General features: G+C 42.1%; 2 protein-coding genes across 6 annotated transcripts; both read left to right on the top strand.

The window, feature by feature from the left end:
- The first annotated feature begins 345 nt into the window (after nucleotides 1–345).
- On the top strand, nucleotides 346–11,410 carry LOC308313203 (malate dehydrogenase, cytoplasmic-like). Of its 2 annotated transcripts, none has more exons than XM_080760185.1 (9): nucleotides 346–417; nucleotides 3,857–3,955; nucleotides 4,361–4,457; nucleotides 5,845–6,020; nucleotides 7,440–7,562; nucleotides 8,271–8,447; nucleotides 8,917–9,030; nucleotides 9,705–9,794; nucleotides 10,943–11,410. In XM_080760185.1, exons 1-9 carry the CDS (start codon nucleotides 361–363, stop codon nucleotides 11,063–11,065), a joined length of 1,056 nt encoding a protein of 351 aa, XP_080616311.1. In that variant the 5' UTR covers nucleotides 346–360; the 3' UTR covers nucleotides 11,066–11,410. The 2 variants fall into 2 exon arrangements, with proteins under 2 accessions (XP_080616311.1, XP_080616312.1); XM_080760186.1 differs by lacking the exon at nucleotides 346–417 and adding an exon at nucleotides 3,250–3,372.
- A 655-nt stretch (nucleotides 11,411–12,065) lies between these two features.
- Nucleotides 12,066–26,536, top strand: LOC308313198 (UTP--glucose-1-phosphate uridylyltransferase-like). 4 transcript variants are annotated; one of them, XM_080760179.1, is made up of 11 exons: nucleotides 12,084–12,134; nucleotides 13,258–13,319; nucleotides 15,090–15,205; nucleotides 16,305–16,412; nucleotides 22,150–22,335; nucleotides 22,780–22,913; nucleotides 23,489–23,786; nucleotides 23,886–24,083; nucleotides 24,454–24,696; nucleotides 25,224–25,328; nucleotides 25,708–26,536. In XM_080760179.1, the coding sequence occupies exons 3-11, from the start codon at nucleotides 15,107–15,109 to the stop codon at nucleotides 25,813–25,815; spliced, it is 1,479 nt and encodes a 492-aa protein (XP_080616305.1). In that variant the 5' UTR covers nucleotides 12,084–12,134; nucleotides 13,258–13,319; nucleotides 15,090–15,106; the 3' UTR covers nucleotides 25,816–26,536. The 4 variants fall into 4 exon arrangements, with proteins under 4 accessions (XP_080616306.1, XP_080616305.1, XP_080616304.1 ...); XM_080760180.1 differs by lacking the exon at nucleotides 13,258–13,319 and having other exon boundaries at nucleotides 12,066–12,134; XM_080760178.1 differs by lacking the exon at nucleotides 12,084–12,134 and having other exon boundaries at nucleotides 13,147–13,319.
- The last annotated feature ends 929 nt before the right edge of the window (nucleotides 26,537–27,465 follow it).

Raw genomic sequence — 27,465 nt, 5'->3', positions numbered from 1 at the left:
CTGCAGGCAGACTGCAGAGAGAGAGTGGGTGTGAGTCAGTGTGACTGACTGCGTGATTGGTGAGAGAGAGATACTGTAGGACAGTAGAGGATGTAACTGCAAAGCGGTAGCTCGCTTTCCGTCCTGTGGCTCTCTCTGCCACTGACGCAGCTCTCTTTCTGTCTGCACTAAACCTCGCGTCACCAGGCTTTCCACTCTGCTATCCCGTCACCCTCAATAGCACCCCCGTCTGTCTGACTGTCTCCCATCATCTCACCAACTCCTGCCGCCGCCAGTTGGACATTTTCAAATAGACGCCAGGCATACAGATAGGCTACAGCAGGTTATTTATTGGAGTTGAGGACAATCGGAGTGGACAATATGCTGACGTTGCTTACATTAATGTATTTGGTGGTGGAGCGTGTGGTGTCCTCGGAGGTAAGATATACTTCTGCTTAACTAGCCTATAGGCGACGGAACTGATCAAGGCATGCAAATTGCAAACTATACTGAATCAGAAATAATGCTGCGTAATGTTATGGTGATGAGGCTGGTGTACTTAATTGTGACGACCAGTGGGTGCCAGTGTAGGCTACGCCTGATAAGTAAGCATAAAACTATGTTACGGGCCCCCTCATTCATAATGTAGGCCTACGACTACGAACCCTGCATGCGTCCAGCCGTCCACCTGAGAAAATAAAAGTCACTGTGGGTGACCGTGACCACCGTCATCATTAATTCATTGAGTATCTTTGACCGTGGCCGCGGCGCGGGTGTTTCATTGCACAGAGTAGGCTACTAAGGACAGCTCCGTAACGGCAAAGCAGCTACGACGTCAGTGTCGCTTGCCAAAAATAACAGATAGCACAGAAGAAAGACAGCTACAGCCTACAAGCGAGCGTTTGCTTGAATCTGAATCTATTAATTCAGATTAATTAAGCCCTCACTGTCTATACATTACATATGTGCTAATGTGCACCACCGCACCAGTTCCCAAGCAGCCGAGTCGTAGGTATAAATATGATGATCATATGTTATTATGGTCGTTGGATGTTATGGAGCATAGCTAATATAACACGCTATGTTATTAAATGACTGAGTTTTTCCTACAGCAAATCCCTTTGCCAATGATAGTCGATCTACAAGCTCACACAACAATGCAAAGCTTTTAGATCTGCTATTTTTGCACATGATATGGATGGATCCTGGAGTTCAAGTACATGGCTAAAAGTTCCATGCAGGCAGGGACTACCAGCTAAATGATTGGTAGACCTATATGGGAACCAAAATGGACTATGTTTCTAAAATTCAGAGAGTGCACAAATGGAAGCAAACCATTAACACTCAGGAGTTCAGATAAAAACAAACTAAAAACAACAGGCTGTTAGACCATGGCCAAAGGCCAGACCAGGCCTATATGCATATTTTAATTAAAAAGGTTGAGAACAGTGTTGTAGGGCTGCTGCTATAGACTATAGGCTACTCTGCAGTGTTTGGAAGAGCCTCCTGCATTGATGTCATCTGTTGTAATATATTATGCCCATATCTAAGAAGGCAAACTGTAACGTTTGTAAAAAAGTAAAAGTATCATATTTCAACAATGTAGAAATACATAATAATAAAAGTGTAGTATTCAAAATGTAGTACTGAAAGTAAAAGTACTAATTGGTTAATTGATTGATTGATTGATTTGAACAGTTTGCATGCACAGGCGGGTCTAGAGATAAAGGGCCCCTGGGCCACCAACATGCAAAGCCCCCTCCCCTTGTTTTTAGAGACCTCCCTCTGGAAGCCTTATGGATAAACTGAGCGTTTAAACACAGTAACATGTATCATATGATGGTTTAGGACAGGGGTTTTCAACAGGTCGTCCGTGGAGGTATTGCATGTGGTCCCTGACCATGCATTTAGTAATGTAGGATTTGTAGATTTCTTTTACATTTTCTTTCTATACTTTGAGAAACAGTGAACTGAATGACCTGGTGACATTGATGACCTTCCATGCAGTCATTTACTCACAAGTGGGAGGTCAAGAAATTCAACATAAAAAGGGAGTTAAAATCTCAAGAGGGGGAAGTTCACCGGAATGTCTGGATGAGTCATTATTATTATGAAATTATTAGTCAATGGACCATTGGTTGAGAGTTCAGACACAGTGGGATGTTGTATACACACGGGATGCATATAGCAAGTGCACATAAAGAGCACTATAATCTTAGCCCATATCACCCAACACAACAGTGGTCCCCAGGTTGATTCTAAGTCAGGGTGGCGGTCCCTCATTCACAATCAGTTGAAAACCACTGGTTTAGGACATTTGGGGTTATTTTATTGACATGATAAGCCCATTACTGGCAAAATGTTCGAAGTTAATAACTGTTATTAACTTTGCACTTTTTGGGGGCACCTAAGCTTGAGCCGGAGGCAGAAGCTCAGGGGCCCCCCTAGCTCAGAGGCCCCTGGGCTTGGGCCCAACAGGCCGGTTGGATAATCTTCCCCTGTTTGCATGGACAACACAGGTCTGCTAAAAGGATTTTTCCAAGAAAGTCTCTATGGCTTGTTTCCATTGGGGTCCTTTTGTGGGCTACTCAATTCATCATTATGCAGAATGTCCCATTTCACATGTTACCAAATGTATAAAAATGTGTTGTGAGCTTGTAGATCGGCTATTTTCAAATAGCCGAAGTATACATTACATATAGGGCTATACATAGTAGTGATCGATGAATATCGAAGCCGGTCGATCACTACTACATAGTGGTTAATGTATGTTTTGAAATGATACAAATCTACAAAGTTTAGTAGCCTATAATCGAAGTTTTCAGTAGTGGAGTAAAAAGTATAATATAAGTAAAAGTATTAAAACAGTAGGCTACTTGACTAAATGTACTTACATTGGATTTGTCCTGATTTTTAGTATAGTGCATAATCATTGTAGTCATGTCATGACTCAGAGTCATTTGTATTTATTACCTGCTGCATACAGTCTGGCTGCAACTTCCAGACAAGACAGTGCAGTTCTGGTGTCAACCACTAGGTGCCAGGAAAGGTTAGGTTACATTTCTCAACTCTTTGAAATCGGAGCTTTCGCTACTGTTCCTTTTCATAAGTATCTGCCATATATGGGTGAGGTGGGCGTGGTTTGATATGAACAAGGAAGCAGTCTACCATGGGGGATTGAGTTTTTTGCGTGAGTCGGAGCTAAAACACAGCGTATTCTTTAAAAAAAGGACTACAAATCCCAGCATGAGACTGGAAGCCGGTCACCCACCGTATGACAATTCAATACGTCCATAGAGGTGACCCCAGTGTTCTGTCTAGTGCAGAGAGAGGGAGAGCAGAGCAGTCCTTGCAGTCATAATAACGGACAGTACATCATCCTCTAACAAAATGGTAAGATGGAAGCTAATTTGTTTAATGGCTGACACATTGAATAATGTGTGTGTTGAATGAAAATGATGCCTTGGGGAGATTCAGAGCACGAATGACGAATGTTCTTGACGATGAAACTGAATGAAGCATGGATGTTATAGGAAGCGGCCAGTAGTTGACATTGAACTGGAGGACGACGACGGGCATCCATATCATTGTATGTTAATCCCATTTTAATGACGATTTAAAGTTCGCTGAAAGCATTTTGCAAGCTGAGACTTTTCTCCATTGCATCATGCGTCATTTGCCAGAGGTGACATTAGTATACTTAAACCGCATTTGTTGGCGCAGTTAAAAAAGAGGGTGAATGAAGGTGATGAATAAAACAAAGTGGTAGGGCACGTTGTACAAGCGGCACAGTACCATTTGATTTCTGCGGCCTGCGGATGCTTTGTTCCCTCCATCTATGTAGGTCAACTCATCATGGCATTCTTTTCTGTTCTAGGCCGAACCTATCCGTGTTGTGGTGACCGGTGCTGCTGGGCAGATCGCATACTCCCTTCTGTACAGCATCGCCAAGGGAGATGTGTTCGGACTCGATCAAGTAAGAATTAAAAAGTACATTTTATAGACTACTGTTCTACTGTACACATCAAGCAGCGGCATTCTCATTCCTTTTAAACCATCCTTTTTGACCCATAGTTTAAACAGCGGGGTAGTAACTATGTTACATAACATTGTGTGAATAATAAATGGGTTTTGTTACATGGCTACAGCTGTGTGTGTGTGTGTGTGTGTGTGTGTGTGTGTGTGTGTGTGTGTGTGTATATATTTTTCCCACTGTTCATCAACCTTGCAATGAATGTTGGACCATGTGCAAGTGTATATGAATGTATGATTAGATAGATGATGCCTTGAAATGACACCATTGTGATCATTACCTTCACATCGCATGGGCTTATAAAGTCATACGGAAATTATGTTTGCATCTGTCTGGTGTGGTCCACAGCCTATCATCCTGGTCCTGCTGGACATCCCTCCCATGGTGCCGGTGCTGGATGGGGTTGTTATGGAACTGCAGGACTGTGCTCTCCCACTCCTGAGAGGCAAGCTATATGCTGCACACTAATATTCTGCTTAGTCATTGGCTGGCAAGTGGCAACACATGGTGAACATGTGTAGGGGTGTAGCAGTTATTGGTTATAAGAAATAACAGATCATTTAATAAAATAATATATTGTTCGATCCCTATTTTGGACGTCATTATAGGCGTACGGTTTAAAAAAAAAATCACAAGTGGAAAATAGCTGATTTTACAATCTCTGAGATTGTATATCAGGTATTTACACTATTTACACTATTGCTGAGCGACACTGTAAAGTGTTAATCGATTTGTTGATATAACAATTATTTAATTGGATAAAAAAGCATGCTTGTTGATTACTCAAACAAGTAATCAATACAATAATATCACTAAGAAACTTAGCGGCAGTTGCAGCCCTAAAGATAATACTACCATCATATTCTGCATGGATCTGGTATGTACTCTAGCATGTCTATCTGCAATGCACCACCATCCCCCATCCTCCTCCCTCCCCATCTGGTAAACGTTTTGGATGCTTTGGGCACAGTGTAGCCTAAGCTCTGTGTGTAGTGTGTACCCATTTTTGTCTAGGTACACACGCACAGAGTTGGAGGGTGGATGCGTAATTGCGTATTGACACACACACACACACACACACACACACACACACACACACACACACACACACACACACACACACACACACACACACACAGGTGGAGGGTGGATGCTTGGAAATAATAAAGTGCATAGGGGCTATGTGTGTGTGCGTGCACGCATGAACATTAGTGCAAATATGTAGGCTTTCTGTTCCAGCATGTTAAAGATGCAGCCAGTAGAAAGGAGTGTCAGCTACAAGGCCTGCTATTGGTCGGTTCTTAAAGCCTCATGGGGGGGAAACTCCAGCCAATGGTGTTAGTGCTGGGACAACAATAAGGGAGTGGGTATTCGGGCCGTCTCCTGCACCAGTGAACCCGGGCTGGAGTCCGATCAGATAACATCACGGTTCATCACAAATGACTAGTAGAGACCCAACTCTACTTATCAACACAAGCAGTCCCCTGGGGAATTTTCGTTTTCTCATGTCATATGAAAGCAGGGAATCATAGCTTCAAATTGACTTTGCTGTTCAGTTTGACTCACCAGTTTTGGAGATATGGCTTATAGAGTAATGTCTTGCAGAAAACAGCGAGTTGAGAAAACCGGCTTGAAAGGATGCTTTCCCAGTTTTAATGGGTTACAGGCTTGCTGTCTGTCTATCAAAAGCATATAATAAAGCAATTGAATTCTAACATATATGATGATAATAGATTGCTAGTAGTTAATTAACATCCGATGCAGAGTAACAGAAATAAACCATTCCTCTTTAAGTAATCCAAGTTAATGATTCCCTCCCTAATGCCCTACAGAGGTGATCCCCACTTCTGATGTAGAGGTGGGCTTCAAGGACCTGGATGCAGCCATCTTGGTGGGCTCCATGCCCAGGAAGGAGGGAATGGAGAGGGCAGACCTGCTGAAAGCCAATGTGTCCATTTTCAAAACCCAGGGAGCAGCCCTGGATAAATACGCCAAGAAGACTGTCAAGGTGACTTGAGTGTTTATTCGAGGTCCACTGTCGCACTGCCTGGGCAGAGCTCCAAATAGGAGCCTGCGAATAATAAAGATGATGGAGGTAGGAGACGATAGCAAAAGGGAAACCTCTATATGGAACACGCAGGTCGTAGGTTGGAAAATGTAATACTATTAATATTCAATTTAATAATTGAATAAATCTTTTCATTGGAATTTTATCTCAAAGTGCTACAGTTATGTTTATGCTGTGAATAAATATCAACCAAGATGAATTAAACACAGAAAATGACCTTAAAATAAATCTGATTTAGACAAAGTTGAGACAAAAACATTTTATTTTTGTCCAAATCAGACCTAAGCTAGCCTGAAGATGTAGGAAATGAAACTGCTTTCACAACTTATTCTGTCTCCAGAGACAAAGCTCTTACATTTGACAAGGAAACCCTATTTAACTTAGTTCATGTTGGGTTGAGTGGATGTTGAGTTGGAACAGCTCCACTTATTTCCACAGCTAAAAACCTGAGAGGAATGGCAGGACACCAAAGCTAAGGGATCAAAGTTTCCCTGTGTGTAATGTTGTATGTAGTAAGCTAAAGGATCAAAGTTTGTGCGTAATTTTGTACGCAATGAGTACACAACACAGAAGTCTGCTGCGTCATGAGGGCCCCTGTCCTACAGAATGTCCTTGTTGCAACCCAGCTTCAGTATGATGATATAACCCTCACCTCCCTAGTGACCAAGGTCATACCGTTCACAGGCCAGGAATGTGTGGATTATATGGACTGGGCTAGTCCTCAAAGTTCTCCTTTAAATCCCAATATGTAATTGTAACTAGGGATGTGCATTACTGATCAAAATAAAAAAAATCTACTGTTCTCAGTTCTCACAAATAGCCACTTAATTGATTCAGGTGGCTGACAATGAAGCAAAATGCCCCATATATGCTACAGCACCTTCCAATGAACGTGGGGAGGTAGCATACATCCTGTTAAATAATGTCAAACTGGAAGGCATCAGGAAAATCCTTAAGCATGTCCACCGTCCAACCCCCATTGGCTTTCAGAACATTCAGTTATTGTGCAGAAATTGCTGTAGTTTCGTGTTCCTCAACAATAACATACACTATTATACAAGAAAAGTAAGATGATGTGTTCAATGTGATCCAGTTATGTAAAAGCTAAATGTAGAGCATGACATTTTCTTAACCATGTTTAGCTGCAACCACACGGTAGTATAAGCTACTTGGTTAGTGGGTCTGTCACAAACTGAGGGCTGGTTGCAGCTTATCATGGATTAAATGCTTGAACAGATGCTGTTTGGTTTTTGGATACAACAGACACTGTAGTTTTGTGATGGAGATGTTCTTTCAGTTCAGCCCAGAAAATTTTAGAAAAGCTTGTCCTTATTACTACCTTCCATCTGCTTTTATCAGGTCTTGGTGGTGGGAAACCCTGCCAACACAAACTGCTTGATTGCCTCGAAGTCCGCTCCCTCAATCCCCAAGGAGAACTTCTCCTGCCTCACTCGTCTGGACCACAACCGGGCTTCATCCCAGGTTAGAGCACCAACACACACAGTAAAATCCAGATTTAACGCTCATGTGAAAAATCACACTTTGGTGAAGTGAGGGGTTGCCACTGTATATCGTCCACATGACGTCTTAAGTAGTCATTTAATGCCCTAAACAAACATTAAAGTCAATAGACTTGGCTGGAACATCGCATATGACATCAATTTAGCATCACAAAATAGCAGTTTATAAGAATCGTGGTCCCTTATTGGCCGAGGTTTTCCTCTGACATGCTTATGCTGATTTTGCTCAGTGACAGACAAAACAAACATTAAACTCTGTTCATTGTTAATGGCATTTAATGTTTGTCTAGACAAGACAAACATTAAACCTGTGTATAAGCCCCTCAACAAACTAATATCCTCAACGTGGCTGAAAAAGATTTGTGTAAAGTGCTCTAAACAAACACTAAAAATCCCATAGACTTGGCTGCCATATCAGTATTTCTAAGATTTGTATGTCTGTAGTATGTACCCCATAGTGATGATTTGATCGGCTGAGGGCTTAAATTTTGAGGACGGCAAAAGTGATTGGCCGGAATGTGATGATGTATGATAAGAGTGGCCCTCGCTTCACACGAGTGTGATCTTTACACTTTCAGACTTAAATTAACGCTGTGGATTTCACCGTGCACAGACTGCACACTCATGACGAGTGTGTAACTCCAGTGCATTTCTTGACATTTATTTGTAGGTGGCGATACGCTGTGGTGTGCCTGCCAACAATGTGAAGAACGTCATCATCTGGGGCAACCACTCCTCCACCCAGTATCCCGACGTCCACCATGCAAAGGTCAACGTGAAGGGCAGCGAAAAGTCAGCCTTCGATGCCGTCAATGATGATGCCTGGCTCAAAGGGGACTTCATCTCAGTCAGTGGAATCCATTTTCATTTTACATGTAGCATTACAAGACTGGTTTATGTTCTCACAAGAGTGCCTTTGGATCTAAAGTGCCGTCCAGTAGTGCAAGTACTACAGTAGTTTAGTTTCTGGGATGTTGCCTTGAATACATTATGACTTTGGAGGTTTGCCCCGATTTGATAAAATGTATTTATTATTGCCTGCCTGGCAGGTGGCTTAAAAATAAATCTAAATTTGCAAGGGTAGTCTGGCAAGAGGAAAACACAATTATGGCAAAAGGAATAAGATTAGAATATTCAGATGGGGGGGGGGGGGGGACTCTTTAAACGGGGATAAAAAAATATTTGGGCTTATTTAAAAATGATATATATTTAAAAATTGATATCTCCTGGCTTAGCGTAGCTTTGACATTTTAAACTACAAAGCAACCCCTTGTTCTTTTTCTAAACATTCCCTGTTTTGTCCTCTCGCTGTCCAGACTGTTCAGCTACGTGGAGCAGCTGTCATCAAGGCCAGGAAGCTGTCCAGCGCCATGTCTGCCGCCAAGGCCATCTGCGATCACATGAGAGATATCTGGTTTGGGACCAAAGAGGTCAGTCTACTCAGAGAGAGAGAGTGTAGGATATGACTTTGGATTTCTGAATCTCCTTTTCCCACACTAAATGGTATTGACCATTATGTCTTACTAACCTTACGCAGCATGTTTTCAATTTGAGACAGCCAGTGATGGATATAGATCAGGACTTGAGACAGCCAGTGATGGATATAGATCAGTGTTTCACAAACTTCTTCACCAAGAGACTCGGAAGAGACATTTGGCGTCTCCCCAGCGCTGAAAGATGCAACAATACAATATGAATTAAGTGCTATTAAATCTTTTAACCTTTTTTTTTTTTTTTTTAATAAAGTGCATGGTAGGAAAGGTTTAAAAAGTTGGGCCCAAGTCTCTAAATGCCTGCTCAGTTTATCATGATGATCATCTGTACAATAATCCAGAACATGTTTTATGATTACAAAACATCCAAGTAAAGCAATCCGATACAATGCCTTTTTATTTAAAACTGTTAAGGTTCTTTTTTTTTTACATGGATAAGTTTTGTCACAGAAACAAGAAATATTACAGAATTTCTGCAGGAAACGAATCCCATTCACACTGGGGGCAGCCATGCAAGATACCTGTTCTTGCAGAGTTGTTACTGCAGTTGTTTATGTTGGAAGCCTGGTTGCATAGTGACATGTACAATGTACATGGTTGTCTCTCAACAGAGCGAGTTCATCTCCATGGGTGTGTACGCTGGTGGAAACTCTTATGGAATCCCAGAGGACCTCATCTACTCATTCCCTATCGAGATCAAAGTGAGTTTTATGTTCAGAATGCCAAGCGACTTCACAACAAATGTTTCTCTCGTTTTGTTTACAAATACTATATCCACCATTTTTAAATGTTCTCTACGCTTAACTGTTGGAATTAAGCTGCTCATGAATTATGGGTGTAGAGCAGGTGTTTTCAACAGGTGGTCCGTGGACCACTGGTGGTCCGTGGAAGTATTGCATGTGGTCCCTGACCATTCATTTAGTAATGTAGGATTTGTTGATTTAAGAAATATATATATTTCCACTAGTTGAGAAGCAGTGAACTGAATGACCTGGTGACCTATTGACCATCCATGTAGTCATTTACTGACAAGTTGGAGGTCAAGAAATTCAACAGAAAAAGGGGGTTAGAATCTCAAGATGGCGAAGTGCACTCGATTGTCTGAGTCATTATCAGGAAATAATTAGTAGTCAATGGACCATTGGTTGAGAAACAGTGGGATCTATACACATGGGATGCATAGCAAGTGTTACAAAAACACTAATCTTAGCCCATATCCCCACCCAACACAACAGTGGTCCCCAGGTTGATTCTAAGTCAGGGTGGTGGTCCCTCATTCACAATCAGTAGAAAACCCATTTTGTTGTAAATCCATTCAACCTCCGAGTAAGAAGCATATTCTGTATAACTGGGTGGAAGCTTTTATCCAGAGAACCTCCCAGCACCAGTCATTGATGACACCCTTGTGTCTTTGGTATCAGTGGCATCAATGGGAATCAAACCACTGCCAAAGGGAGACATCTAGTGCAGTGTTATTAAGCTCATCCCATTAAGTCCATTGATAAGTTGGTGCCTTTCTCAAGCGTCAGAAGAAAATCACTGTGTGGGGTGAGGGGTGCTCTTGTCGTCATGATGTAAAATTGACTATTTGCTCAGACACTGATGTAAAATTCTCCATTCATTGTCCATGGGAATTTAATGTTTGTGTAGGACAAAGTTTGTGGACACACCAAAAGCTGTATATAGTGCTCAGAGTGTTCAGAAGATTCCAGATTTGATCCAATATAATGCTTAGGTTTTGATCCCCCAACATTGCAGCAAGAAGCTCACCGCTTTATAAATTGGATAACATTGCAAAACGTCTCTTAGTAGAGAGTTGCATAGATCTAATAATTCTTCTCATCTGCAGAACAAGACCTGGAAAGTGGTCGATGGACTGGCCATCAACGACTTCTCTCGGGGCAAGATGGACGCCACAGCAGCCGAACTGGTGGATGAGAGAGACACCGCAATGGCCTTCCTGTCCCAGTGACTCTCATCTCCCTCTGACCCACAGCAGTTAGATCCCTCACATGCTCCCAGCTCGCGGCTGTGACAGTTAGAAATGGTGCATTGGTAAATGGTGCATTTAGCCCTCCGATCTTAACGTTCCACTGGTGTCTGCGAGTCACCTCTCTCTGTGTGTAAATGTGTCTGTTTCAGTCGGCCACCTCTTCAGGTTTTAAGAACCTGCATAATGAACACAATCTGGCCTTTTGTCTGGGAAGCCACTGAGAGGATGTCCGTGTTGGTAGTTTATAATGCACAATATCTGTCCAGAAACTGTATGGGAACATGTCATTCAACAATAATAAAACAAGATGTCTGATGAACCCAACTAATGTTTACTGGTTATTAAGGGTCTCATTAAAGGACTACTTCCAAACTTTCTTCATATAATGGGCTGTGGACTGCTCAGAAACCTGCCTCATCAATGCTAAATCGAAGCCAATAGAAACTAGCCTGGAAAGTTAGCATTATATAATGGAAGCCATTGTTTCCACGTTAATCAAACGTTTGTCATTTGAAATCCAAAGTTAATATCCTAATTCATTCACTTGTGAATGATGCCTTTAGGCAGTTTGTCTTTCTTCCAGGTTATTCTTTAATTCAATTATTTACAAGTCTTGTCCATTATTTTACCATGTAGAAAAGACCTTGCTGATGTTAAAATGTTGATGTGGCAAGTCAAGTGCAATAATCAAATCTAGCAAATGATTAACAATTTACTTGTTTTATGACTGACCATCTTGCAAATTATTTAAACGATACATTAACAAATTAATGACTACAGTATCGTCACATAAATCTAAACCCAATCATTCTGGCACTGCAGGATCTGTGTTCAATCTGTTTAGCTGCTACTGTCAGTTTTACCGGTGTGCAATTATCAATCCTTCCACACGGGGGTAGTACTTGCAAGGCAATTTGAAAAGGTTCTATTTCACTTATCAAGTTTCAAAGTGTCACTAACTCGTGATGCAAACGGAAAAGCAGTATTGTGGCTGTTACCCTACCTCTGAGGAGCAGGCATTAAGTAAGCTTCCTGCCTGGACATTTAAGTAAGATCTGCCTGTACATTTTAAGTTGAAACAATGTAAATTACATGTGTGCATGTACAGTAGATTTGCAACCTGAAGAGCATTTTGTGTGCATGTACAGTAGACTTGCAAGTGCACTTGAAGAGCATTTTGTGCATGCAATCTGAAGAGTAGAATAACACACAAATTATGTACTATACAATTGACTGCAGTAATGCTAGGTGTAAAACTACAATAAATTTGATTTGTTTGACATTTCAAACAAATCAAATGTATTGTAGTTTTACATTACATGATTACATACAGTATTGTTGGTGTATAATACACCAACAACATAAAGATGTTGGTGTATTATTACATTCACTAGATATAGGGCATAGCAGTGGGCATGGTTTTCTTGCAAACAAATCCTTACCTGATCCTGGTGAATCATGACCATAAAACCTTTGATATTGTGAGAAGAAAAAGGTACAACAATTATATATTAATGTTTTTAAATATAAAAAAGAAAAAAATCACCAGGATCCTGGATGGCTTGATTCTATGCTTAAAATAATTGAATATAAATATTTTATATCAATGGAAAAATGAATATCCGATTGTTCAGTGGTGCCAGAAAATCACGCCCACCGCTCAGCCCACGCAGGCTTAGCTCTAGATCAGATTCTCAAAGGTTGGCCGTGGGGTCCAGGGAGCTTTGGCTCCTTGACCTTGACCTTGAGTCGGGAATTCCAAATGGACCCTTACTTAGAGGTCTTACTGACTGACTGCAACTGAGAGTGTACATGTGTTTACACTCTCAGACGTATGGAGGTGGAGTCGTTGAGAAGAACTTCCCCCGTTATGATGAATAAAGTAGTTGTGTTCAGACTTCGGACCAGACAGGGCAGGACCACGTGCTATCGGACACAGGACAGCTTTTCTCATGACCTGATTGGCTGATGCTATTGACCAATAGTTTTATTTCCTCACTTCCGCATGTCCCCAGGGACTGGGAAGTCCTTTGCTGCTTAGCTGCCTTGGCTCAGGCTGCATGCGGCTGGTCATTTGGACTGTTGTGTTGAATGTGTTCCAAGGACTGTCTAAAAAAACAGGAGGAGGGACGATGACACAACTTTTAACTATTTAAATGGTCGTCTTTCAGATTTAAACCGGTTCATTGGCCTGTCTAATCAAAGCACTGTGTCCACGGGAGGAAATCTGCAGGTGGGTAGCATTATAGCTACATGTTATAAACAGTCCTGTCCTGTGGTGGCCGTTGTGACGTTTGCAAAAATGTGTGGCTTTTTTTAAAATAAATAAATAATAAGTCTACGTGTGATAAAGCACGGTCCGTGGTTCCCTGCTGGCAATTGGCATGCATGATGGTGGCCGTGGCATGGCTCATGGCTGACATGATGCCACTTGCACTTTGAGTGTGTGTGTGTGTGTGTGTGTGTGTGTCAGACTCACAAGTGTGTGTGTGTGTGTGTGTGCGCGCGCGCGCGTGTCACATCATTGGCTCATGTGTTGACTGTAGTCACTGATGAAATGGCCAAAAAGTAACGAGTGTCACGACGACCACGAGTTAAGTGACGTTTGGCTCCATCCATGGGGGCGTGCTGTCCATCCGCCTCATGAATACAGTCCTTATTCTCCCTTTCCCCCGTACTACTTTGAAGAACCCGATCCCAAATAACAGATCCGAATCCGTGGACAAAGTGACAAATCTTTTTGTCGTTTAGCTGTCATCAGCTAGCCTAAGGCGCGTTGGTCCAGAGATGTGCCTTACATTCCTATCCGTCCTGTAAAGCAGAGGAGAGGATGCCGTTTTAACACCGACAAAAACCTCTACATTGTGTCGGAGAGGACAGGGCTGCCTTTGATCTTTGCGTACTGCCAAGTGACAGGCTTTTAAACGGACACGTTTGATTTCTTATCTTTTTTCTTTTTTTTTGTCATAGCGTTTTAAAATGTCACTGACCGTGGCTGGTAAGTGTCCAGATAGTTAATTGAACTCCGAGAGATGCTATGGTTTTAATAGTTGCTATGGAGACAACTATTAATGGTTTTACTTGTGTAGTCGCATATTTTTTATTTAAACAGATCCAGTGTAATTACAGTGCACTAATAATAACCCACAATAATGTAAAGGTAATAGGCCTACTCTATGTCTATTTAGTTTTGATTAAAATCTGTGTAGTCCTACACATGCTGTCTTGAAAAGTAAGTGGATCCTTATGGGTAACTTTTTCACACTCAGTTGAGTGAACACTCCAGATTCTAACCCATTAAAAGAAAACTAGGAAAGCATGTCATTTTAGATTTTTGCGTTGGCTATTCAAAAAATAGCAGATCTACAAGCTCTTGTACGTATTCTATTTTTGAACATTTTGAAAGTGTGAGAATTAGCCTACTGATTTAGAAGGCATTTGTGTAGTCAGCCTCAGGTCTTACTCTTAATGGGATCAGCAGAGCCCCTAACACAATCATATTTATGGACAAAGGACCAGATGAAATTGGGTCTTCACAGTCCCGACTCCCAATCTCTAGAATTTGGAACCCCCTGTCGCTGCCTGAGAAGCGTGTCCTGGCAACAATCACGGATTTAATGTAGGCCTAGCCGCCTAGTTATTAAAACAAAATCTTGAGGCATATGCTCACATTTGTTTAGTCTATTTTATTATTATTATTATTTTTTTCTTTATTTTTTTACTTGATGACTTAAGATTTGAAAATTGATTTCAAATTAATTTATTATTATTTTGTAATAACACGATATCTCTCTCTTTGCCTCTGTCTCACTTTCCCTCTGTCTCACTTTATCTCTCCCTGTCTCACTTTAACTCTGTCTGTCTGTCTGTCTGTCTGTCTGTCTGTCTGTCTGTCTGTCTGTCTGTCTGTCTGTCTGTCTGTCTGTCTGTCTGTCTGTCTGTCTGTCTGTCTGTCTGTCTGTCTCTCTCTCTCTCTCTCCCTGTCTCTCTCTCTACCGCTCAGACTTGACTAAAGGAGAGATGACAGAGTTCAAGGAGAAGCTCGTTCAGCAGCATGAGATCTCCATGCACAATGAGCTGGAGATGCTGCTGGCCACGGCCAAGGGACCAGAGGTTGAGGTAGGAAGTCCTGCTACTATTGTTGTATTAGGTATTGGTTCTAGGCCCTAGGGTTGGGATCTGGAATCGGTAGGAACCGGATCCAACATTGAGGAATCGGTTCTATCATATTTGGAACCGGGTTTTGTCACACTTGTCAGAGCTCTATGTGGACTTCACGTCGTTCACAACGTTTTAAGGACAAGGACCATCATAACTCTGAGAGTGTACAAATGGAACCAAATGGAACAGTAAGTCCATTTGGTTCCATTTGGTGTACACCCTCAGAATTACAGACCGGTAAGAATCGTTAAAGGGGACCATTAAGAAATCGGACCGTTAAGAGGGCGATCCTTAAGGAACCGTAATCGTTAAAATCCCAACCCTAGGTAGGAACTAACAGGAAATGCTTGCAACTGGTCCTGTGAATCAGTGAGACTACCTCAACCTTTGGGTTGGGACACTCAGGGGGGTCCCCAGACTCCCCACATGATTTTCGGGGCCTCCCAGATAACAGTGAAGTGACAATTTAAGGACATTTTTAATACCTAAGAAAAGAAAGACGGGGGGGGGGGGGGGGGGGTGCACCAAACGGAAGGATCGCTAAAACGATTAAACGCACCAATGAAGCATCCAATTTCCGCGCTGTTTACAATTTAGGCATTTAGCAGACGCAATAAGCAAGAACAACACAAGGTAATACATCAAATGCATTGGGATAGTCATCTAAGGTCATAAGTAAACTAAGAACCTATCATCCGTCTAACAGTAGAGTATCATCTTAATTACATATTTTAGCCTTTGCATAAGCCTGCAAAGTCGTAGAGGCTTGGCTTTAGTCAGAGGCTTTAGTCAGAAGGGGGAAGAGTCTGAGACATGTGGAGCGCTGTCCCAGATGTTTTAGTGAAGGTTCTGCCAGTTGTAGGGTTGGATCAGACTTTGAACATATGGGGGTGCCATACCTTTGGTTGCTACACAGTAAGCGGGAGCTGCTAGTTTACAATAGGACTGGGCAATATGACAGACTAATCGATTTAGTCGATTATAAAAAAAACATTTTGGTTCAGTGTTTTATTCGCCTCAAAGCAGAAAGTGATTGTTGACATTTGATTGGTTGCAGATCTCCAGAAAGGACTTTGACGGTTTCAAGAACATCTTCCACAGATTCCTTCAAGTCAAGGGACCTGCCATTGACTGGGCCAAGATCCACAGACCTCCAGAGGACTCGGTGAGTACAGGCTGGTTACGCTGATGACTCATGAATGATAAGCTGCCCTCACCCTCTCCCATTTTAAAACCGCCCTCAGACTTGCCTTCCCCACCTAATCTAATTCATTCATCATTCTAATTTGATCTATTTGAGTTATTTTTAGCCCATATTTCATTTTTGACCGTGAGTGTTTGGGGGTTTATTTTTCTGCCAATACATCAGACATTATCATCATACGTCATCATCAAACATATTAGTGGGTGCAGCAGCACTGAGATCAAAGGCACCGCTCACTTCACACTGTGGTGTTACTTGTTCTATGTTTTAATTAAGTTATTACCTGCGCAAGCAGAGTGCGCAAGTACTGCAAACGGCTGGGTATGTATGTATGTCCGTGTATGTATGTATGAATGTCGGTGTACTCCACCAGCCAATAAGGGACTACTGTTCTTGATGATGTAACTAAAGTACGTTTCAAGGTAGAGGTATAAGGTCAATAGGGGGTATGTATGTATGTCGATGTCCTCCAAAAGCCAATAAGGGACCATCATTCTTGGTGACGTAACTAAGGTACGTTTCATGGTTGGTATAAGGTCAATAACGGGTCTCAAGGATTTAGAACAGCAGAGAGCTCTAGGACTCAGAGCAGCAGTCGTACACAGACAGCAGAGAGAGCTTTAGGTAGAGCAGCAGTCGTACTAGCAGTGGTGAGCGCACTTCATGGGGCGCTCTGCTTGCGCACAAGTAGGCCAGACCATACATGGCCTACTTGTGTGCAAGGTGCAAGTTGGCATCTCGAGAGTGCATTTCTAGTTTGTTTTATTTTATGTAAAGAGTGCTTAATAATAATTATTAGGTCCTATTTATACTTGGACGTATGCCGGTGTCGTGCTTTGGAATAATAGCTGATCTACAACCTCGCAATGTGAGATCTACATGACCTTGTAGATCTGCTATTTTGGCAATTTCTGAGATTTATTTGGAGAATTGTTGCCCAAGACACAGATGCCAGCTGGGTACACCTTTCCAACCAGTGTAGCCTAACCTTCTACCTCATCACACCACATCACATTGCCTAACTTTCCTTTATCCTTACTGACATGTCTGAAATGTATTCTTATCTACTGTGCAGCCATGGTCTGGGGAATTGTGGAGGGCGGCTTATGCACATTGTTTTGTCTGGCAGTGCAGCCCCAGGGCTGCTATAAACGTCTGGAAAGCGCAACAGAATGGCCTTTGGTCTGGTGTAAAGAATTAGGTTAAAGTTTGGTCTGATGTAAACATAATGGACTTCGACATGGTGGTCTCTTTGATCAGCGAGATTAGTTTGTCCTTGAGTATAGTCATGTCACTTGCCGATCTATGCGTGATTAGGGCAATGATATGTTGGGACCAGGCTGGACAGTAAGACTAGTGTTGAATTTCTTCTTCATGGGCCAGCAGCCACTGCACTCATTCACTCCAGGGTTGGGGTTAACTCCCCCCCCCCCCCCCCCAACCCCAGCTGACTCAAACATTATTATTAGGATTAGAAGCAGCTAGTGAGAGAAGCCAAAGAACGCAGGCTGATGCACAGAGTCAGAAGGAAGCTTGAGATCGGTGCAAGGTGATGAAATCAGCCTCCCTCTGTTCAGCTTCTCTCTGAGTCTATTATGGCTCTTTGAGCAGATACTCCCTGCTGGAATATTGATAAGAGGCTAACTTCATTGAATTTGCGTCTAAACGGCGGTTTATTTGGGTTTATAGAGGCTACAGATCTCTTAAATCATAAAACCTCTACTAGCTACATATCTTTCATGGTATATCGTGCAGAGTTCCTCTGTGTGGTGTCGATGTCGCTTCTCTCTGAATGTAGGCAAACTCTTTGGTTTGTATTACTATGGAAAGGAAACGAGCCATCAGATAGAAATTATTTACAAGCTTAAGTAATCGGATCTGAGAACACCATGGTGGTGACATTTTACTATGTCCCAGACCCCAGTCCCCATTGCCCACAGCCCCAAACCTCCCAAAATACACAGGCGGACAGAAGGTTAGGCCTAAAAATAGCTTGACCTCTCCAGCATTCGAAAGTCCGCCTTGGTGGATGAAGGTGAGGCTGGACGAGGGTGACATTGTATTTTGACACTTGCTGTGGCAATGTAAACTTATGTTTTCTCATGCCACTAAAACTCCTTTGAATTGAATTGACATTAGACTCGGGACACTTGTTTAGTTTTGTGAGCTTGTAGATCTACTATTTTCACTAGTTCGGTTAGGGTTAGGTTAGGTTAGGTTAGAGACATTAGACATTTGCCTGGGGGGGAAATGTCTAATGTCTCTTTTGGGTATTGAGCTAAAAAGCCCCTGCTCTATAGTCTAGACTGCTGGAACCCCAGACACATTTGGACAGACAGACACCCAGTTATTTCCGCTCCGTCCCACCGCTGCACAGACCACTGATGTGCGTACTAGTCCGAAAGGCTGCTCAGAGAGAATAATGAAACCTTATCTCTAGAATGTCTCCATTACCCACAGCCACTGTTGTGGGTTAAGTTACACAGGCATGCAGTACATGGGGCTAAACAAAAGATAAATGGTGCTCCAGAAATGTTTTCCTTTTGTTCATTCATAGGAAATACAGTATATTGTTACTTGGTATCAACTTGAAATCATCACACTGGATTTAAAAGGAAATTATATAATATGCATATGTGTCCATGTGTACATTAAAACCTTATTTTATACTTGAATATCTTAAATATTAATTTAATGAGTAGATGTAGCTCTTTACAAATGGTAGAGGATTTATTTTTAGATTAACATGTTTGGTCTGGGTTAGGGGTTATCAGTGGCTTGTGTCATTGTCCTGTTGGTTGTAATAATATTATGAAACTCCAAAGATAACACTGAACACTGGGTTCATAAACCTATCAACCTATTGAACCTAACGTACAAATCTAGCCAGTACGTTTCCCATGGCAGGGTTTCAGCTTCTATGCATGTTGACTGTATAGCATACTACGGAATATATTATGGTTGGTAATGGTAGTATATGTGTGTGTTTATGAAGCCCTGATGACCTTGGGATACATCACTGAGGATAAGTTCCAGGTGCATCCATGCGATGTTTTTTAGTTCTTAGTTCCTCATTTATAGTGACTCATAGGAATAGACTATGTGACAACCAGGTATAGTCTGGTGACCACCCGAGAGATGATTGGCACTAGCCAGAATGTAGAAGGCACCCAGGAGCAGTATGGGTTGGTGCCCAAGACGGTGTCTTCCGCGAGGAGGAGGCCCAACAGCTTTAGGAGGGCCATTCAAGCCGCAAGCGGAGCCTTGCAGCACCACCGTTTCCCTTGCCGGTGAAGCCTGCGGAAACATTGCGGCGCAATAATCCACCACTCCTGAATGAAGTGTCTGGTGCTGGGAGTCTGGTGCAACGCGCAGGTCCTGCGCTGCACCTGGTGAGAGCAGGAGTGGACCTGGTGAGCCGTAGGAGGGCCCGGAGTCCGGACAGAAGTCAACCCACAGAGCCTAGTCCTTCCACACGCCAGACCTCCCAGTCCCGGGGTTGGGATACATAAATGTATTTTAGTTCTTACTGAACAGCATGTATAATACAAAAGATGTAATACAGTACATACAATAATATAGGTAATGTGTTACAGTATCGTAGGGTAAACTGTTTCTTTGTCCTTTGTTCAGGGATGACTGCAGGTGTCTCAAAAACATTAAGGAAAACGGGCAGAAAAGGTCTTGCTCTCTACATGAACTTTTAAGGAACACTCCTTTTATTTTAACATGCTTATAAAGTGCTCTGTGCTCGGTCATAGGACCTTCGTCAGTGCTATATACACTATACAGTTGCTATGTGTTTGCACCTATCACTTTGAGCACAGAGCACTTTATGAGCATGTTAGAGATAGGCTTTATTTGTCATTTTTACAACTGTGAACAGCAGAAAAACGAAATTTCTAGTCAGTCTGAGGGTGGCGCTGATGCTTCTCTCTGTAGAGTCTTTTTCTGCCAGTTTCCCCTATTTGTTAACTTGTAGTATAGAAATACATATTGTAATCTGTGTATATTATATTCGTAATTGTATACAGTACATAATCCTTCCCACATATAAAGCATTTACCGTGATACAAGTGTGTCAGAGTGAAGATGACACACACACACACACACACACACACACACACACACACACGCACGCACGCGCGCGCGCATACTGTACATACGGGGTGCGCACGCTTTTCCGACACACCGAAGATCCGAAGCGGGGGGACATGCGATGCGATGCGAAAAAGCGATGGTCCGACATGCGCTGCTCCCGTGCTTGCGGTTAGGGTTAGGTTAGGATTGAGGTTTCGGATCAATAGTATGTTCTTAACTAAAGCCTGCACCCGTACATACTGCATACATAGAACATACATGGCTGCTGTCTTTTTTTTGTCCTGTACTGTCTGTGTCACGCCGTTAACCACACAGAACTCCATGAATATGACACACTTCATCTCTAAGGGCTTGTCTCTTCTTAGATCAGCTGATGTGGAGACAGCAAAGATCAAAGAGTCAGTTCTGTTCTGGTCCTGCACTCCAAAGACTCCACTGATGGCATCTAAACTATGGACCGCTTGATATTGGTACAGCTCAATATTTAGGATGAGGTGTCACTCAAATATATTTTTGTGTTAGTTAATGTCACAAAACCTGTGACCCTTGGAATACATTTTCCTTGACCCTCCACTAGTGAAGTATCTGATTTGCCAAACCCACCCATCGGCTTCATGGATAAGCCCAGGCTTTGCCTCCTTGCAGACATTTTACCATTACGCCCTTACTGTTATTTTATTTATAATTTTCAAGCGCCTTGGGACTTAATACTTAATAGCATCTCCTTACAACCCACCTGGGAGGGCACTAATAAGCCATATATGCACATGTTGTTCTTTGCTGGTAGACTGATTCAATGTTAAAGTCTAATGTTCTGGAGTTGGACTACTTTCACCTCTGTGAACAAACTGAGTTGTGTTTACCTGAAGCCGATTTGTCTCTCCATATTGGTTTTCTGAACCAGTGTTTGTATAACTTGGACTTTTTCCTCTCAGATGATCTACCTTACTACTATCAGTGAACACCATATTTCCTATGATTTCATCAAATGTTTTTTTGCCAGATTCCATATGTTTTGAAGCCCTTTAAACTGTGTTTGCTTTATTTTGCTCATGCACTATTTTACACATTTGGATAAATTAGTTAAAGGAGTCTTTACCAATTTCCTCTATAGTGACGTCCATGTCTGTCCTTGTTATGATGAGTCACTGAGGGCTCACTGAGGGTCTGGAGCAAATGCTGAAGCTGCATTTATACCTCTTGCCGACAAGTTCAGTATCTTATTGGCAAGTGACATATTGCATTAGAGAGCATAAAGTAGGCTTCATGCTACTGACAGTACAAGTACACCTGGCCCAGGTCCACCATATAGCTCCCAAAAACCGCACTAGTACTCTACTGACAGCCAACAGCTATAATTAAACAGCACAAGCAGAACACCTTTTCAAATGAAAATTTTAAGTCTATTCACTGTTCAAATCTCCAAAGAACATAATTCATAATATTGGAGCAAGAAATTCTTCCCAGAGTAAAGTGGTCTTCATCGTGGCTCCTCAGAGAAAGCACAACATATCAAACATTGACAGTAAAACTAAAACCTTAACTGGACAACACCATGCTAACTATCTGTCCCACCCCTCTCCTGTGTTGCCAATAGATCCAGCCTTATGAGAAGATCAAAGCCAAAGGTCTTCCAGACAGCATCACTGACAGCCTTAACAAACTGGTTGTGGTCAAACTCAACGGAGGCCTGGGAACCAGCATGGGCTGTAAGGGGCCCAAGAGTCTCATCAGTGTCCGCAACGAGAACACCTTCCTGGACCTCACCGTCCAACAGATTGAGGTAGAAGCCTACAGAAATGGATAGAGAGCACATGTCTGATGTTAGCTTTCGATTTGCGCACAGTAGAATCCTGAGTGTCTGTCATCTCAGAGTTAAATTTACAGTGTGGTGTCTTTTAAGTTATTTAGTTATAAATCCATCTCTCTGATGTAGATTACCATGGTGAAAATCCTGTGTAGAAATGCTACCGAATGGACCCTTATAGACAAACATTTGTACTAATTAGAGGAGGATTAGAGATGCTAATTGTATCACAAGGGCACATACCGTCTGTATTGTGACATGTCCTATGCTTTGTGTACATTATATACATTGGGTAGCTTATTTGACTCTAAATTCATTCCGAGGATACATTCTCAAAATCAGTTGGTGGCATGAAGCCTTTTTAACGTAGCCAAAGACATAAATTGGAATTGGAATTTAAAAAAAATGTCTGTGACTCAGCACCTCAACAAAACGTTCAATACGGACGTGCCTCTGGTTTTGATGAACTCCTTCAACACGGACGAAGACACCAAGAAGATCCTACAGAAATACACCCACCACCGCGTCAAGATCCACACCTTCAACCAAAGCAGGTACAGTAACCTCAGCCCCTTTCTTATCGTCTCTGTCCGGTGGGGATATGACCAAAACAGTTACTTTTCAGGATTAAAAATGTAAAAAATAGTAGCAGATCTACAAGCTATATAAAAAACTTCTTTTGTGTGCCGCTGTGGTATGATCAAGTACGTTAGAATATGGAGATAAGAGGTTTCTGCCCGACAGCAACGATATGTACCTTTTTTAATCAAAGCAAGTAACTCCTACCCTTTCTTATGTACCGTCAACCCTGTAACCCCAACCCATCTTTTTATTTTTGAGGGGCGCTAGCCCCTCCTATATTCAGCTATTAGTGTATATTTCCGTCCTACACAAACATTCAATTCCCATTGACAATTAATGGAGAATTCCACATCATAGTGTCTGAGCAAATTCATACAAAATCGGAGCTAGATTTGAGCCGTTTGATTGATTTAATACTTTATTAGATAAATATAAACGGCACTGGGGACTTGTTCCCATTGTGGTCCTATGTAAGAAGTCTGTTTCCAGTTTAATCTAAACTATCTTGCCCCCCCCCCCCATCCCTACCCCTCCTCCCACTCTTTAGGTACCCGAGGATCAACAAGGAATCCTTGCTGCCTATTGCCAAAGGCATGGGGACGAGTGGGGAGAACGCAGAGGCCTGGTACCCACCGGGCCACGGAGACATTTATGCCAGCTTCTCTAACTCCGGTCTGCTGGACACACTGCTGGCCGAGGGCAAGGAGTACATCTTTGTTTCCAACATTGACAACCTGGGAGCCACCGTGGACCTGTTCATCCTCAACCACCTGATGAGCCAACCGCCCGACAAACGCTGTGAATTCATCATGGAGGTCACAGACAAGACCAGGGCTGACGTTAAGGTGTGTTCACCGCGCTGAATTAACTCGTACTATTTACTTTTTGATTTCATAAAATCAAAGTGGATGTTTTAAAAATGCGTATGTTTCTTCCTTCCACAGGGTGGCACTCTCATCAACTATGATGACCACCTGAGGCTGCTGGAGATTGCCCAGGTGCCCAAGGCCCACGTGGACGAGTTTAAGTCAGTCACCAAGTTTAAGATCTTTAACACCAATAACTTGTGGATCTCCCTACCGGCCATTAAGAGACTGCACGATCAGAACGAAATGGACCTTGAGATCATCGTCAACCCAAAGGTGACAGGACCAATATGCTACGGCAATGATCATAAATGATATGATACAGGTCGCTTATTTGAATGAGCCGTTGTCTCACTTTGTGGCAGGTGTTGTTTGGAGGAGATGAGTTCTGTGTGCAATTTTAACTACAGCCACTGTTAATGTAACCCTTTGACCAACCAATGAAATTGCTAGAGAAGAGGGACTTTACATTACGTCATAGTAGTTGTCGAAACATGTATTTCCTAGTAAAGACTTTACTTTAAAGGTGGGATTGTGACCTAATGGTCATTGTTTAGGATCTAAAAGTGAGGATATATATATATTTTAAACACTTGGTCTGAATGTGACCTACAGTAACAGAGTCATTTTCAAACCCTCCCTCCAGACTCTAGATGGGGGGCTGAACGTCATCCAGCTGGAGACGGCCGTTGGCGCTGCCATCAAAAGCTTCAAAAATGCCCTTGGAGTCAACGTTCCACGTAGCCGCTTCCTTCCCGTCAAAACCTCGTCGGATTTGCTGCTGGTCATGTCCAACCTGTACAGCCTGGATGCTGGTTCACTCACTATGAGCAAGAAGAGAGAATTCAAAACCACGCCTCATGTCAAACTGGGGAGCTCCTTCACCAAGGTAGAGAGATCATATCACAGGCCATTCCACAGTATTAGGTGTGCCACGGTGGAAGGTCCTGGATTCAAACTCCTGCGTGGAGTTTGCATGTTCATCCTGTGTTCATGTACTGTAGGTTTCATCTGGATGCTTCCCCTTCCTCCCAGACCCAAAAAATACACATGTTAAGGCTGTGACACACCAAGCCACGTTGGGCCGTCCATTAGTGTCTGTGACCGGAACACTTTCTGGGGATGTCACCTTTGATAAGAGAGACATGACCGGAGAGGGGGAGAGCACACAAGAAACATAGAGTGAGGAAGTGTGTGTGAGTCTTCACAGACACACTCACTTCTGACAAAATAACCAAGATCAGATCATGACTTTTATTTGTAATGGTTGATACAATTTACAATTTAGTCATTTAGCAGATGCTCTTGATCCAGAGTGACTTACATTAATACAGCAGCTGTCAGTACTGTGCCCATATGGTGTCTCCCTAAATAATAATATTATATAATAATGTCTTGATGTTATTTTTCCTTTAGGTTCATGACTACCTGACAAGGTTCGAGAGCATACCAGACATGTTGGAATTGGATCACCTCACTGTATCTGGGGATGTCACCTTTGGAAAGAATGTCTCCGTAAAGGTACACCTTCTGGCCAAAACAATCCAACCATTATCATTATGAACTTTTTCAATTTCAGAATATCTCTTAAAACTGTATTTTTTTTAATTATCTTTTTTAAATAGGGTTGTATTAATCATAGCGAATAGTTTCATGTTCAGTTTACACCTCAGTCATCATCATCAGTTCCCAAACAATGACCTTGATGTAAATTTACATATTAACTTTGGATTGATGTAAAAGGCGTGTAAAACCACCACACCATTCTACTATTGCCTTCTACTATTTTGGACATTTCAGTTTTCAAAGTAAACCGTTAAAAACTAAACAGTAGGTTCATTATGATTTGCTGCTGAATATTTACATTGGTCTGACTCATTATTATTATTTTTTAAATCAGGGAACAGTCATCATCATAGCCAATCACGGTGATAGGATTGATATTCCTGCCGGAGCGTTGCTGGAAAACAAGATTGTGTCAGGGAACCTGCGCATCCTCGATCACTGAGGCCTTCTGTGGACAGAACTATCAAGAGACTCACAATCAAGGGGCAGTGTGTGTCTTTACACCAATGAATGTCAGGACTGTTACAGAGGAAAGAACACATACAGTATAAATCAGTAGTTTTCAACTTTGTGCCAAGGACCCCCAAATTGATATAGTATTTGGTTGCCGACCCCCATCTGAAAATGTTTTGTGCCAGGGACCTCCAGAAAAGATGTGTTAAAAATGGCCCTGGGGTCTCTGGATATCATTGCTGAAACCTTGTATGTCAAAGACTGTTACTTTTCAGGAAAAGTCAAAAGAACCTGTGTTCCAAAAGATCCAGTGTAGTTATTAATCTTACGTCTAATTGGTTAAATATTAACCAATTTTAACTATTTTTGACATGCCTTCCTTATTTTAGGCATGTCTTATATGTGAACATTTTCACTCAGAATTTTGTTGCATCGCAATGCGTTGTGAGGTTGTAGATTGGCTGTTTTTGCTGCTTTTGCGCGACACTGTCATACAACATAGTATAAAATAGGGCATTATTTAGATATATATAAAAATAACTATGGAAATGCAAAGTTTTTGCTCGACTGACAATATTCAAATACACTTGAGAAGCCCCATTGGAAGCATTTGATGTTACTTCAATCGTCCTTGCAAGCTCTGAGCCAGCCTAGGATCTCATGCTGTACTACAGTATTGTCAATAAAAGTGCAATATGGGTTTTCCCCTATGCTTGGTGTTTTATTATTCTTTATTATCTGCTATTTATTCAGAATCTCTTGAGTATTTTAATTTATATTTATATTAGTCATGCTGATATACAGTAGTTGTGTGCTGGTGTCTAACAAAAATGGTCTGTCTGTATAATCTAATTCAAATCTATCTTGACCATTGACTTGTATGGGTGTTAAATGCGAAAGGGAAGTTCAATTTGCTCCCTGTGGATAATCTATTCATGAAGTTTCAACCAGATCTGATGTTCCTTCCAACATGTTTTCCACATGTCCCAGCAGAGGTCAGCATAATGCCACAGACCTCTGGGGAAAAAGAAAAAGCCTATGCCTGCAGGTAGCAGGACCATATGGGTCGAATACTCTGGATGCACTTATTATTACACGTCTGCAATGCACTTATTGACCACCATCAATGACTACATGAAAATGTACAAAATAAATCACACCCGTGTGAACTGAGTGGTGCAACCCCCATTAGCAGGCAACAGTGCAGCACTAATACTATCTCTCTCTCTGTTTCTGGCACAACAGCGCCCCTACTGGTACTCATAGTCATATACTGGTGCTCATGGCCACGTATGTGAACACAGACATTGCTGTTCCTTGCTGGAGACGGCCGTGGTTGCACCACTCAAAAATAGCGAGACAGCTCAATATTGACAACACTAATCCATCCATTTTACCAACTGTAAGTAAAAAAAGCTTTTACAGGTCAACTTTTCACATTTGTGGTATGCCACCACATTTTGGAGTTGCACTCTATAGAGGCAGCTAAACGTGCGATTGGCAAGGCTGACATGGAACTGCAGTATTTGGACATGGCATGGTACAATGTTGAGGTAACTAGCCTAGGAGAGGTGGAGATGATCTGAGATGGTGGAAGCAGGACGTGTAACATTGCAACCATAATACTTACATATTTATC

This window comes from Protomyctophum bolini (genome assembly GCF_963924005.1).
Source record: "Protomyctophum bolini genome assembly, chromosome: 3".
In the NCBI taxonomy this organism is placed as follows: domain Eukaryota; kingdom Metazoa; phylum Chordata; class Actinopteri; order Myctophiformes; family Myctophidae; genus Protomyctophum; species Protomyctophum bolini.
The sequence above is the reverse complement of the archived record's forward strand: the minus strand, read 5'-3'. Positions and strand labels throughout refer to the sequence as shown.